The sequence below is a fragment of the Carcharhinus amblyrhynchos genome, chromosome 16 (assembly GCF_965287045.1).
Source record: "Carcharhinus amblyrhynchos chromosome 16, sCarAmb.v2.hapA, whole genome shotgun sequence".
Classification (NCBI taxonomy): domain Eukaryota; kingdom Metazoa; phylum Chordata; class Chondrichthyes; order Carcharhiniformes; family Carcharhinidae; genus Carcharhinus; species Carcharhinus amblyrhynchos.
The window spans coordinates 27,005,669-27,019,260 of record NC_137339.1 but is presented as its reverse complement, the minus strand read 5'-3'; the positions used below and the strand labels follow the sequence as shown (position 1 = coordinate 27,019,260).

The 13,592-nt window shown below is 39.0% G+C and overlaps 1 protein-coding gene across 1 annotated transcript in view; it reads right to left on the bottom strand.

Annotated features, from left to right (window-relative positions):
- Positions 1-13,592, bottom strand: part of prpf6 (PRP6 pre-mRNA processing factor 6 homolog (S. cerevisiae)) — a 53,256-nt gene that overhangs the window by 28,992 nt on the left and 10,672 nt on the right. The window contains exons 6-11 of the mRNA XM_080204894.1: positions 11,948-12,103; positions 11,171-11,265; positions 8,895-9,051; positions 7,327-7,489; positions 6,387-6,505; positions 5,546-5,764 (exon numbers count right to left, since the gene is read on the bottom strand). Of these exons, the coding sequence (XP_080061020.1) occupies positions 5,546-5,764; positions 6,387-6,505; positions 7,327-7,489; positions 8,895-9,051; positions 11,171-11,265; positions 11,948-12,103 (909 nt within the window). The remainder of the gene's footprint in view (positions 1-5,545; positions 5,765-6,386; positions 6,506-7,326; positions 7,490-8,894; positions 9,052-11,170; positions 11,266-11,947; positions 12,104-13,592) is intronic.

Genomic DNA, 13,592 nt, shown 5'->3' with positions numbered 1-13,592 from the left:
GACAGGAAGGAGTTAAGAGACAGTATAGGTACTCTGCTCAGCGCCATGTATAGCAGGCACAAGTTCAGCAGCTTCAGCCACAGCGAAGTCCTCACTACATAATGCTGAGCACCAACAACATTGAGCCGCGCAACATTACTGGCTGCTGGCATTTACACTCCAGCTCATTTCAGCTCCAGTACACAGTGAAGTCAACTAAGTACAAAATACAGCAGGATATAAATCAAGTGACTGAGCCAAATGCACCTTGCTCCTGTTGGGTCAAATTCAGGCTACAGCTTCATCATTTAAGTGGTGTTGTAACTTTAACTTAAAAACTGGAGACATGATGCCATTTTGTGATCAAGGCCACTGCCCTGCAATTATTACTGACAAATGAATGGAATCATAGATCACAGTATCGAAACACAAGTAAAATTTCTGCAAATTCCTACATTCCCATGCACTAACAGTCACTATTAATTTAAAGCCACTATTACAAATGGACGAATCATGGACACTAGTCACTAAAATGCAGACAAAATTTTCAAATCTAACCTGACAAAAAAAAATTAAACCTATTCAGGTTATCATTATCTTTGTTATGCTAAAACACCAAGGGTTGGATTTTCCGTGCAACGCCTCCCTCATGTGTTTAATGGCAGTAGAGATGGCCCTTCATTGTCTGATAGTGAGACCTTCTAGTCCCATCGTCGTCAATGGAGTTTCCCATCAATGTATGCCTCACCGGCAGAAAACACGCAGAGGGGGTGCGCCATTTGTGGAACCAGAAAATCCCGCTGGCGTGAACAGCCACAAAGTTCCAGCCAAAGACAAACTGATGCAACACACAAACTTGCAAGGAAACAAATCTGCATAAAAAGATTGCAAAACCACACAACACCAAGAAAACTGGAATAGGTTATGCTGAATTCATTTACTTCCAAATACAAAAGCCAATGACAAAAGCAAAAAGTAATATTAGTTCTGCTGATTTTGGCAGACACCTGTGGTTTAAGATAGTTGTCACTGGCTGGTCATGTTTATCACCTTCCAACTGATGTACTTCAAACGCTGTTTCATACCTCCTTATTAAAGCACCCAATATACATCCAGAATACAGAGCTGTCCTTTCCTCGAGAAAGCAAGAAATTAAGAGCATAAGCAAGTAAGAGAGACATAAGAGGAGAGCTATTTGATGGTAAATTAACGCAGTTTCCTGTGGTTCCTCAAAAAAAAATCTGTTCCAACAAAAGGCAACAGAAGGTTTCAAAGCACGAAAGAGCGCACTTTGGGCATACTTTCACCAGTGCTGAAGGAATGCACGCAAGAACAGTGTAAGAAGATGGATTTCTGCTTGCTCAAGGAGGATTCACAAGTCTGAAGAGAACATTTGAAACTAAGAAAATATGAAAGCATAGGCACAAAATTGATGAGAGTGGAGAGGATGAGTGAACACAATTTCCCATTATATTTATAAATTAACCCCAGTATGCAGCTGGGATTTAAGTTATTGTATAATTAAAGTGTACCTATAGTCGCAAATGATGCTGTAGCAGTTCAGACTGTTCTAACGATTTGTATACCGCTCTCCCTAACAGTTGAGTATCAACACATTGTCACAACCTTGGTGTTATATTTGGGATGAATGTGAGCTTCCAATCATTGATTTGCACCATGACTAAGACTGCCTACATCCACCTCCATACCTCACCTGACTCCACCCTGCTTCAGCTTATCTGCTGCTGAAACTAACATCCATAACTATTGCAAAGAGAGGTGAGCTTATTTTATCTTCCACAAACCTGAAGTCAGATCAAAGTTCTGCTGCCCATGTTCTAATTGGGCTCAAATTCTGTCACTCATTTCTTCTGGACTCACTGATCCACAAGTTAAGAAATGCCTGAATTTTTAAAATTCTTATTTTCAAATCTCTTCACTGCTTCATCCGGTCTTACCTCTGTGATCCCATGCAGCTGCAAAACCCTCATTTCTGCAGTCCTCTAATTCTGGACTCTGAGTGCCTTTTACTTTGGATTGTTCCACTATTGGTGGCTGCTTCTTCTGTTGCCAAGCAATTCCTTCACGCTCTCTTACACTGACACCACCCTTTACCCCTGTAAGATCTTTAAGCTGCTCCTCAAAACCTACTCTTTGATCAAGCTTTACATTACAGGTCCTAATATCTTCATGTGGTTCCATGTCAAATGATGCCTTATAAACATTTGTGAAGCATCTTCAGACATTTTGTATTCATATAGCATTTTTACCCGTTGCAAGTTGCTGTAGCCGTAATTGAAGAAAGCAAAAAGGTGGAAATGGCTGTCTAGAAGTTATGGTACTCTACTAGAAACCCAGAGGTCATCAGCACAAATCTCACCAATTGTGAAAATTAATTCAAAAAATCTGCCAAATTGTGGGTTAGTACCAGATTGTTACAAAAAACTCAATGTGCTTCATGAAGCACATGGTGCTTTTTTCTCTCCCAAGGCAGTGCCGGAGCAAGGTGATTTCTTGCAAGCTGTGCTCAGCATACCTTCTAATTCTATCTTTTACTCTTGTTCTATGCTTCTAAAACTTCATTCTAATTCTTTTAAACTAACATTACATTCTGCATTCTCTTGTTTCTTTGTCTATCAACGGTATGCTTTATCTGTATAGCACGCAAGAAACAATACTTTTCACTGTATACTACTACATGTGACAATAATAAATCAAATCAAATCAGGAGAGACCTACCACTCCAACTCTGTCTAGTCTATATGTGACCTCAACACCACATAAGATGGTTAAGTCAATGCCTTCTGGGCAACCAGGCCGGTGTGTTAAATACTGCCGTGCTGGTGTCACCCATATCCCAAAAGCAAATAAAATAACTTTATTTCCTTTATTAATTCAGATAAATATGGGTATTTTGTATGCAAAACATAAAGACATCCCTAAACAATCAAATAAGTCAAACATAGAAATTACTTTAGCAGACTAGCACTAAATTGTACAACACTTCAATATCCGTTTGAATAGATATTAACCCATTCATTCCTAACAGGTTAATGCTTCTACTAAAGTAGCAGACAGAGCAATGTCATACAAGCACAATACAAACTTATTGTTAATATCAACAACAGTAATCTCTAGGTGACTAATTCATATTTATAATTGTCAGAACTTATACTAAAAGTGCAGCAATATAATAATATAAGTACAGCAAACTTGGTATTGTCTGGCACCTAAACAGAATTCTCTATCAATGGAATTTCTGACAGTGCAACTTAAAAAAGCCAGTCACTTTCAATGTTCAGTTAATACATTTTTAAAAGATGCTATAAGTCTATTATAGATCTGCAGAGGTTCTTAGGCTTTACGAAATTATTGAATTATTAGGTCAGTTTTAGTTATTGTGCCTGAGTAAAGATATACCACTCAGAGCAACTGTCAGTGAAAGTGAACAGCTCAATTTTTTTTTAAGCCAGTTTGTTTGAATGTCATGGTGTCAGTTTCGTCACCAGCTGTAGTGGTTTGACCGTGGTGCCTTGCTGTGCTTGAGCCCTTGGCTGCCTAGTTGTTTTCCTTCGCCCATCAGCTTCTCTAAGACAGAACAGTATCTTGTGTCTGAAGTAATGTAATTCTCTGCTACCCATCATTTTTGATTAGTTAGCACCATCAATTCCGAGACCATGCTGATAACAAAGATTTCACTGCACTACAGGGTGGTGTGGTGGCACAGTAGTTAGCACTGCTGCCTTACAGCGCCAGACACCTGGATTCGATTCCAAGCTTGGGTCACTGTCAGTGTGGAGTTTGCACATTCTACATGTGTCTGTGTGGGTTTCCTCCCAAGGTCCAAGGATGTACAGGTTAGGAGATTTGGTCTTGCTAAATTCTCCCTCAGCATACCCAAACAGGCACCGGAGTCTGGCGGCTAAGGGATTTTCACAGCAACTTCATTGCAGTGTGAATGTAAGCCTACTTGTGACTAATAAATATACTTTAACAAGAAAATTGGCCCAAGTTATTTACAAATCTGGATGATACAAATTATTCAGTTTGGGTAACAAATCTGATAGCGTTCATCAACGAGGACAATTTATCATAAAATTTACAGTATAGTTGCGTGGTTACAAAACATTAATGAACTAGACACATTTTAACAGCAACCCAAAAGAATGTTGAAACTAAACCACGGTGATGTCGTGTATAAAAGAAATTGTAATGCTCAAAACATCCAATGACTGCCATAACATCTGGAGGAAGTTCACTCGTGAGTCAGCGACCAAGCAAACATTTTACCATCAAATGTGTTTTTGATCAACTGAAGCAGTGAGCCAAACCTAAAAGCATGACAATCAGTTCTGCACGCAATTGTCAGGGACCAACAAACGTTACATTTCATTATTTTGCATGTTTAAATAAAAATTTACAAGTTTCAAATTACATTCTGCCTAGAACTGTAAAGTCACAAGCAGGTTTTTAAACATTCACGTTATTGGGTGATACCCTCAAAACTTATATTAACGCATAGGACTGTTTCCAACATGCAACCTAAAAACATCTGCCTAAGAAGCCAACCACAGTTAGTCATCTTTACACTTCTCATCACACTGGCACACATCCTCTTCTAGTTTAGGCAGCAGTTATTTAGATCATGAGCTTCCAATTGGCCAATAATATCTATTGGATGCAATTTGGTTGTGATGTTGGTCTGTAAAGTAAAGTACTTTGGGGACAAGGTAAGACACTAAAGTGTTTTTGTTTTATTTCTTCGCAAGTACTTCTTCATTACATTAATGACCCTGTTATTCTCAACAAACTAACAAAAAACATTTATATCAGCAACAAACCTCCAAAAAAACCATTTGAACTTAAATCTAGGTAATAACTACTGAAGCTTGCACAGCTTAGAAAATTACCTCTGCACAGCAAAATCCCCAATCATACCATTCTGTCATCTACAAAGTCAAGTTCACCAATTCATTTCAGTTAATGGTGTGCAGTGCAAAGAGATGGTGTTCCTTGGTTACTTTAATAACAAGGGAACAGTATTTGTGATTTGGCAGAGTAAAAACAAAACAATTGCAATGATTCGATGCATTTAAACTGAGTTTAGTTTTTGACAGCACTTATGAAAATATTCTGGGAGTCCTGATACTAAACATTAAAAAATTCAAAGAGGAAAGATCTCAAATATCTTTTTAAAAAATCTTGAGAAATCTGATGGCATCTTTGCTTGCCTTTTAGATGGGCTTTGTACTTAAGTTACCTTCCAGTATTTCATACGGGGAAATGTGAGAGATCTAATTTGTTCTTACCCATCTTAAACACCATTAGCTTTTAAGTGTTATCTCCAACATCACACATTCAGGTTCCTAACACTGAAATGTTATGATCTCTATTTGCCTGCACCATGTTGTATTGAGCAACATATAATGGTAGCAAACCATCAATTTTTAGTTTAGGTCTACTACATTGCATTTATATCAGACTCAACTGGATTAACAGAATTCAGCAAATGGTTCAACTTAACTGAAAACGTCTGCCTGCTACTCACGTTAAGACGAGTAATTACCTGAATCCACTGTTCTCGATTAATTTCCACTCCATTGGCTCTAAGTGAAGTAATAGCTCTGTCAATGATTTTTTCGACCATCTGAGTATTTCCATTAGCCTCTTCTAGTTTTGCTGCAGTAATCCAAATATGCCTGTCTGTTGGGATGTTTTCTCTTGCTTTGTTGAGCACTTTACGAGCATTCTCATAGGTCTCCAATCTGGCTAAAGCAAGCCAAAGCTATAACAGAAAAATGATTTGAACTTCAGATTCACAACTCTAAAGCTCATATTTTTAAAAAGATTATGGGTGGGATTTTCTGACTGCACTTGCCCCAAAACCAGAAAGTCCTGCCTGAGGTCAACGGACCTTTGCATGGTCTGCCCTCTGCCCGTTATAATTTCCGTGGTGGGTGGGGCTTCCAACCTACCCCCATGGTGTATTTTCTGGCAGCAGCGGCAGTTCGCCACTGGCCAGCAGTGAGATCTAATCTCACTGATGTCTATGGCATTTTTTGTGGCTCATCTGTCCTGCTGCTGGGAAACATAATAAGAACATAAGAAATAGGAGCAGGAGTAGGCCATCTAGCCCCTCCAGCCTGCCCCGCCATTCAATAAGATCATGGCTGATCTGTCGTGTCTCAGTTCCACATCCCCGCCCTCTCCCCATAACCCTTAATCCCCTTGCCTATCAAAAACCCACTGCAGGGGGTCATCTTCAGAGGCACTGGAAAATCTTGCTGGTGTGAAAGGCCAGAAAATCCAACCCATTACACCTCCTTAATTTAGGGATTCACTGCATAGAATATAATGAATCAATGTTTTGGCTTTTTAAAAACAAAATCTTGATCCTATATACTTACTTCAACACTTGTAGGGCAGCATTCAACAGCTCTACTGAGCATAATCCGTGCATCTTCAGGTTCCTCTAATTCAACTGCTGCTTTCCATAAACGCACTGAATTTGGCACATGTTCCAGGGCTAAGGAAAACAATTTTATTTTACTGAACCATGTGTTTATACATAGACTAGATGTGTAAAATAAAAACGGCAGCTGGAAGTACACTAATCAGCCAGTATCTGCAAAGGGAAAGAACAGTTTTATTTTTCTCTTTATTTGCATTAAATTGATGCGAATGATATTGACCTCTATTAATTAGTTTTAAGTGATAGAGACTAAAAACATACCACAACGTGCCACAAAAAATTTTACGCAAGAACAAGTAACTAATGTTTTTGAAAGTACTTTTTTAAATTACACTGATGGATATCCACTTAGCAAATTCCCAAAACAATCTGTGATTGATTCTAACAGGGAAAAAGAAATCGTGCTTTCCTCATGCACTTAAACTGAAGATTTTGTAGTCCAAATGTCTTTCAAACAGCCAAGGACTGATTGGATTATTTGAAATGAAAAGCGGAAACTTAAATATTTTGTTTCAGAAACTTGAATGGGTTTATTATTTAATGCTAAATTCTCCCTCAGTGTATCCGAACAGGTGCTGGAATGTGACGAGTAGGAGATTTTCACAGTAACTTCATTGCAGTGTTAATATAAACTTACTTGTGACACTAATAAATAAACTTAAACTTAATGTGTTGACTGTCCTGAGGAAAGATGCTCTTAAAGAAATAGGTTGGAAATGGTTATTATCTTGCAAAGGACCCTTGCTGCTAACAAAGAAGGGATCTAGGTTAAGCAACCCAAGGACAAACAACGTGCTACCTATTCAGTTGTTTGGTGTTTTCTTTTCCATGTAGGTGCATAGATCAAAATGTTTAATCATAAACTTGGTACTCACCTTTCCTCAAAACTCGTTTCTTGGCTCTAATATCCGTTTCCAATTCTGCAGCGCGTATGTATATACGAACAGACTGTGGCAAGTGTCTGACAGCATTTGCGACCACTGCTTTAGCTGTGTCACCAGGCTGCAGTCGGGCTGCTTCCAACCACACATCTTCACTCTGGAAATAGACAATGCAATTTACTAAAAATAAACAGACCTACCTGGTTTACTTTTATGAAGATTAAATTAGCTTATGGTTATGAATGCCTTTCCAGACAAGCAGTAACTTTCATCGTTCTAAAACCTACTAGATGGTGCATTAAAGTATCTCTATAAATCTTTACAACAACTTGCAATCATACAGCAACTTTAACATAAAAACATAAGTGCTTCACAGTGATAATTAGAAAATAAATTCAGTACTTACAACAAGTGGGTTAAAACAAGGCAATTTTTCATTATACAATTATTTATATATGTAGTTTTCTGATTAACAAAAGACAATCTAGTTAAGGTTTTTCCTATATTTTAAATGTAGCCCCTTCCATTTTATAACACTTCCTTCTGTGGGAAAGGCATCCAACTGAATCACTCCCTCAACGAGGCGCGATTTATACATAGACAAGTACTTTGCTTATCTAATGTGGACCTAGTTAAATGATGTGGGCAGCAACTGCCAGCTAATTTCTTCCGTGGAAGTCATTGTAATGAATGGATGTTATAACACCCATTTCTCAGTGATAATTTTCAGAACTAAAACTCATCCGCTTGTGTGGCAGAAATCCTGATCTTTCATATGCAATTATCTAGACGGATAAAGCAAGAGCAACGCTGAAGTCTCATTTCCATCTCTAACAGCTGATCATTAACCCCAGTGCAACTTCTTCTCCCAAGTCACCAGTGGCAAACTTTTTGTGGCTCTGTGGTCTGGAATTCTCTTTCTAATCCTGCACAATATTGTATTCCCTCCCATCCCCACTTCAACAAAATCTTTATAACCTCTCCTGGCACTTTCTCTATTTTTCTTGCTGTTTGTGATGCAACTTCGACTGTTCAGCTATGTTAAAGAAGCTACATAAGTGCCTTGTAAAATCTGCATAAAATTGGCCCTGGTTTCAATAGAGGTCGCTGAAATGAAGAGGAGAAATTAAATCCCTGAATTCCAGTATAAAATTGAGAAAAATGAATCACAGGTAACAAGCAGTCTCATTAACAGCTTTTCCTCCCAGGACAAGATGCCAGTAGCACTGAAGGTGGCAAGGGAATCTCACAATTCATAAGAGCCCTATCTAGAATGAAAAGAGATAGCAGGGTATGCATTGATTTGCAAATATGTAGCTGAAAATGAAAAATGGAGATATAAAATTACATGAAAACCCTGCAATTTCTTGACTCAATCTGCATGTAATTGTATGCACTACATTCATTATGTGCTGTAACAGAATGAAAGACATACAACATACTTTTATCTGATGAAATACAATCTGATAAAACAAAATGGAATAAAGTCCTTGTCAAATTAAATACGCACATGAAAAGCACATTCAATACACAATATCAAGCCACCTGAAAACAAGGAATACCTTTGGACACATCTCTGTTCCTTTCATAATTAGATTCCTGGCCACCTGCAGCTTGCCTGTTACTTCCTCGAGTCTTGCAGATGCAATCCATGCTGGGGGATGATGAGGGTTGGTCTCGCGTACTGACTTAAGCAGTAATCTGGCCTTTTTAATGTCACTGTTTCAAGAACATAATATTTTACAGTAAACAGATTTTTTGAAAGCCCTTAAACACTATTTCACATAGCACACTGAAAAAAAACTTTAAAAAATTCACTTCAGGTTGTATATTTTAGTAACAAGCTTTCATCTGTATATGTAGTGATAAAAATATTGTAAGAATATATATGTAATATGGGTGACACAATGGTTAGCACTGCTGTTTCACAGCTCCAGGGATCTGGGTTCAATTCTGGACTTGGGTGACTGTGTGGAGTTTGCACGTTTTCTCCATGTCTGCATGGGTTTTCTCCGGTCACTCCGGTTTCTTCCCACACTCCTAAAATGTGTGGGTTAGGTTGATTGGCCATAAATTGCCCCTTAGTGTCCGGGGATTAGCGGGGTAAATGTGTAGGGTTGTGGAGATAGACAAAGAACAAAGAAAAATACAGCACAGGAACGGGCCCTTTGGTCCTCCAAGCCTGTGTCAATCATGATGCCATAGGCCCTGGGTGAGGTTGTTTTCAGTGTAGGCTCAATGGGCCGAGTGGCCTCCTTCTGCAATGTATGATTCTATGGCCCATTTTGACGAAGCAAGTCACTTCCTCAAACTGCCTCATTCGCTATGGTGCTGAATTTCCTATCTGATCACATCAGGCACTTTGATAATGCCAGTCGTTATTTCATAAGGCATAGGTTCAAAGAGGTGTTTCCACCCTTACTATTAAAACCCTTACATAGTTGTGTAACATAACCATTGTTAATATTCCTACTTCCTTCTCACAGAACTCTAAACTGAAACATCTTCAATCTTGTTCTTTAATTCGCAAGCGTTTTTATTCAGGTAGGCGACGCAGAAAAAGATTGACACCAGCAAGCATTCAGAACAGGTCATGGCTTTTGTTGTGCTGGTTTAGCAATGGGAAGGAAATAGAATAGCATACTGAAGGAAAAGTCACAACAGCAAGGGCTTCAGGTCTCATAGCACAGTTTCTCATGATGGTCAAAGGTGGGTGAGAATTGGGAATTGTTCAGGTTTAGTTTTTAATAAATTTTATTCCCTCCCAATAAAGCTCTTGCTTTTAATCATACACTTGTGATTAACAGTGGCAGAACCCTGGGCTAAATCCTTACCCAGGGCCTTTTCCCCATCCTACCCCCATAATCCCACACATTTAGATTAGGACAGAACACCAAGCACAAGTCCCCAGTACTTCAGGTCAGTGTTGAGACATTTGCGGATCAGCCGGGGCAGCTCAATTCTGCCCACTGGAAGTTTAAACTTCCTAGGTAAATAGTAGTCATTTTCTTGTCCCAACCCTCAACAGTGATGAAGGTTTCAACAATTGCCACTGCTGCCATCAGAAAATCCAAGCCAAAGGTTCTATGAAGTAATTTGTGATTTTTCTCAGGTTTACATGACCTGTGGTAATTGAATACAACAAAAAAACTTTTGATGCTGAAATCTTTATTACTGTCATTTCAGGTTTACCTAAATTGGGATTTTCTTTCTTTCCACAAAGCGTGGGAAATAAATCCAACAAAGTATGAATTTTAATTGTATCATACTGTAATGAATGGTTACTTTAAGTACTAAAAGAACTACAAAAGATCATGTAGCCCAATCCATCATGCAAACCAGCCTCCCATCCATTGACTCTGTCTACACTTCCCGACGCCTCGGCAAAGCAGCCAGCATAATTAAGGACCCCATGTACCCCAGACATTCTCTCTTCCACCTTCTTCCTTTAGGAGAAAGATACAAAAGTCTGAGGTCAACCAACTCAAGAACAGCTTCTTTCCTGCTGCTGTCAGACTTTTGAATGGACTTATCTTGCACTAAGTTGATCTTTCTCTACACCCTAGCTATGAATGTAACACTACATTCTGCACTCTCTCGTTTCCTTCTCTATGAACGGTGTGTTTTGTCTGTATACCGTGCAAGAAACAATACTTTTCACTGTTAATGCATATGACAAAAATACATCAAATCAAATCAAAGAAAACACTGCTAGTGGTATAAGAATATAGGAACTCAAGTTAAGGATCTGAATTTTTACATATTATTATGTAAAACATATGTAATGTAATTCCATTACACTTTCAAGATGCTTCAACTCCAATTCTGAGCTACTTACTTAATATCTCCACCATGTGTTGGAATCATTGAGTTCAGGTCGGTCAGATAGCCTTTAGGATCAACAACAGTTTGTCCACTGACAGAATCGGACACCTCAAAGAAACAGCACAATTAGCTACATTTATTCCCAGTGCAAAAATAATCCAGTTAAATTTTTAGTCATATGCTTAAGGATCCATCATATTTTACACTGTAAATATTGAAATGCCCAGGTCTAGTCTCACCAAAGCCAACTTTGGCAAGACTCCTAGATAGTCAACATCTTTTCCAAAGGTAGGGGAGTCTAATTCTAGATGGCATAGGTTTAAGGTGAGAGATACATGAGTCCAAAGAGGCAATTTTTTTTTACACAAAGGGTGGTGTGTCTGGAGTGAGCTGCCAGAGGTAGCAGTGGAGGCAGATACAATTTTGTCTTTTAAAATGCATTTAGACAGTTACATGGGTAAGATGGATATAGAGGGATATGGGCCAAACACAGGAAATTGGGAATAGCTTAGTGGTAAAAACTAGGTGGCATGGACAAATTGGGCCAAAGGGCCTGTTTCCATGCTGTAAACCTCTATGACTCCTTTATTCTTGTACCTCAATCTCCTTGCAGTAAAGGCCAAAACACCATTTGCCTTCATAATTGTTTGCTGTACCTGCATGCTAACTTTTTGTGTTCCTGCTAATGAATATACCCAGAACTATGAGCATCAACAAGTTTCACAAAGTTTTAAAAATATTCTGCTTCCCTATTCTTATAACTAAATCAACCAGACTGTCGCTCACTTACTTGGCTTAGTCTCATGTCCATCAAGGTGTTTCGGGCTTGACCAATTTTTCTCATGTCCAACTCTCCTGATCCAGGTGTCATCAGACCTGGCGTCATTCCACCTGGGTATGGTGTATTCAGGCCACCAGGATAAGGTGATGTCAAGCCAGAAAATTGCTACAATTAAAACATCACTGATCAAACGCTGCATTGGAGTATCATGAAGAATATATAACTGTAATAAGAGATCCAATCCTTTCTGTCCACATTACGCCAAATTTTAATTAAAATGCCAAAGATGTCAATACTTGCACTGCCATCTGGTGGTTAAAGTAAAATTATAAGAGAAAAATCACTATTAGATTGCTGCGCTGAGAAGCATATTCAAGTAAGTTTGAACAGGCCTAAATATACTTTCATATTTAAGGCATATTTTTAAAATTTACTTTGGGATATGGGTATCACTGACAAGTCTGGCAGTTATTGTCCATTTCTTGATGCCCTCGAGAAAGTGGTGGGCAAATTGCTGAGTCAAAATAGAAAAGGCACATAGTGTAAACAAGTCAAAGACATTCCATTAGTCTGTTTATTTTCTGTACCTGTTCATTACATTTTAATGATATGTACCTGGGCCCACAAATCTCTTTGGGCCTCCACTGCTCCAGCACTGATTAGAAAATATCTAATTTTATCCTTTTTAGGTCCAACATGAACTGTGTGTCTGTGTGTGTGTGTGTGTGTGTGTGTGTGTGCACGCATGTGTGTAGACAGAGTGCTGATTGTTTGTTTAGTGGATAGTGGTGGCCACTGCACCAGTAATCCATGGAGAGCTTTAAATTCAATGAATAAAATCTGGAATTGAAAGTTAGATCATGAAAACGTCACTGACTGTCGTGAAAAAAAACGCCCTATCTGGGACATTAATATCCTTTAGGGAATGTAACTTGCCATCTTCATCTGCTCTGATGCCAAATCCTCAGTAATGAGGTTGACTCTTAACTGCCTTCTGACGTGGTCTAATAAGCCACTTATTTCAAGGGCAATACGGAAGTACAACTATCCTTGCTACAAAAATCCACATCATTTGAATAAAAAAACCTTACATTTGCCCACAGTGAAATCCATTTGACAATTTTGCCCAGTTATTCTATGAATAGCATGTTGTAATTTTATGCCTCATTGACACTGCTTACAATATCCTCTATGTCTGTATCACTGACAACTTTGAATGTGCAGCTTTCTCATCCATTGTTTAAATCACCAATGAATACTGTGAATTATTAATGCCTTAGCACAGGTCATCATGAGACACCACAGGAACAATTCTCCCAAAAGAATTCTAGTGTCAAATTTGCGCGAAAATTGGAATAAATCACACTTTTTTTCAGCAAGTGTTTCAAAATGAATCTCCCACACTCTATGCACTGCAGAGTGCACAAGTGTAAAGCACGCTGAAAATCAGTAGGTGAGCCTCTTTCCACTGGAGAGGCCAGCAGCATAGTTCTGAACGGGTCACTGCACATGCGCTGATCTGTCAGCGCCGAGATCGGCGCACGCACAGTGGCCCTGTACTGCCAACTTCCCGATCGCTCGCTGGCCAGCTCTCCCTGGCAGCCCTGAGCCCCCCCCCAGCAGGCTGCCTCCCACATCATAAATTAGCCCCCTC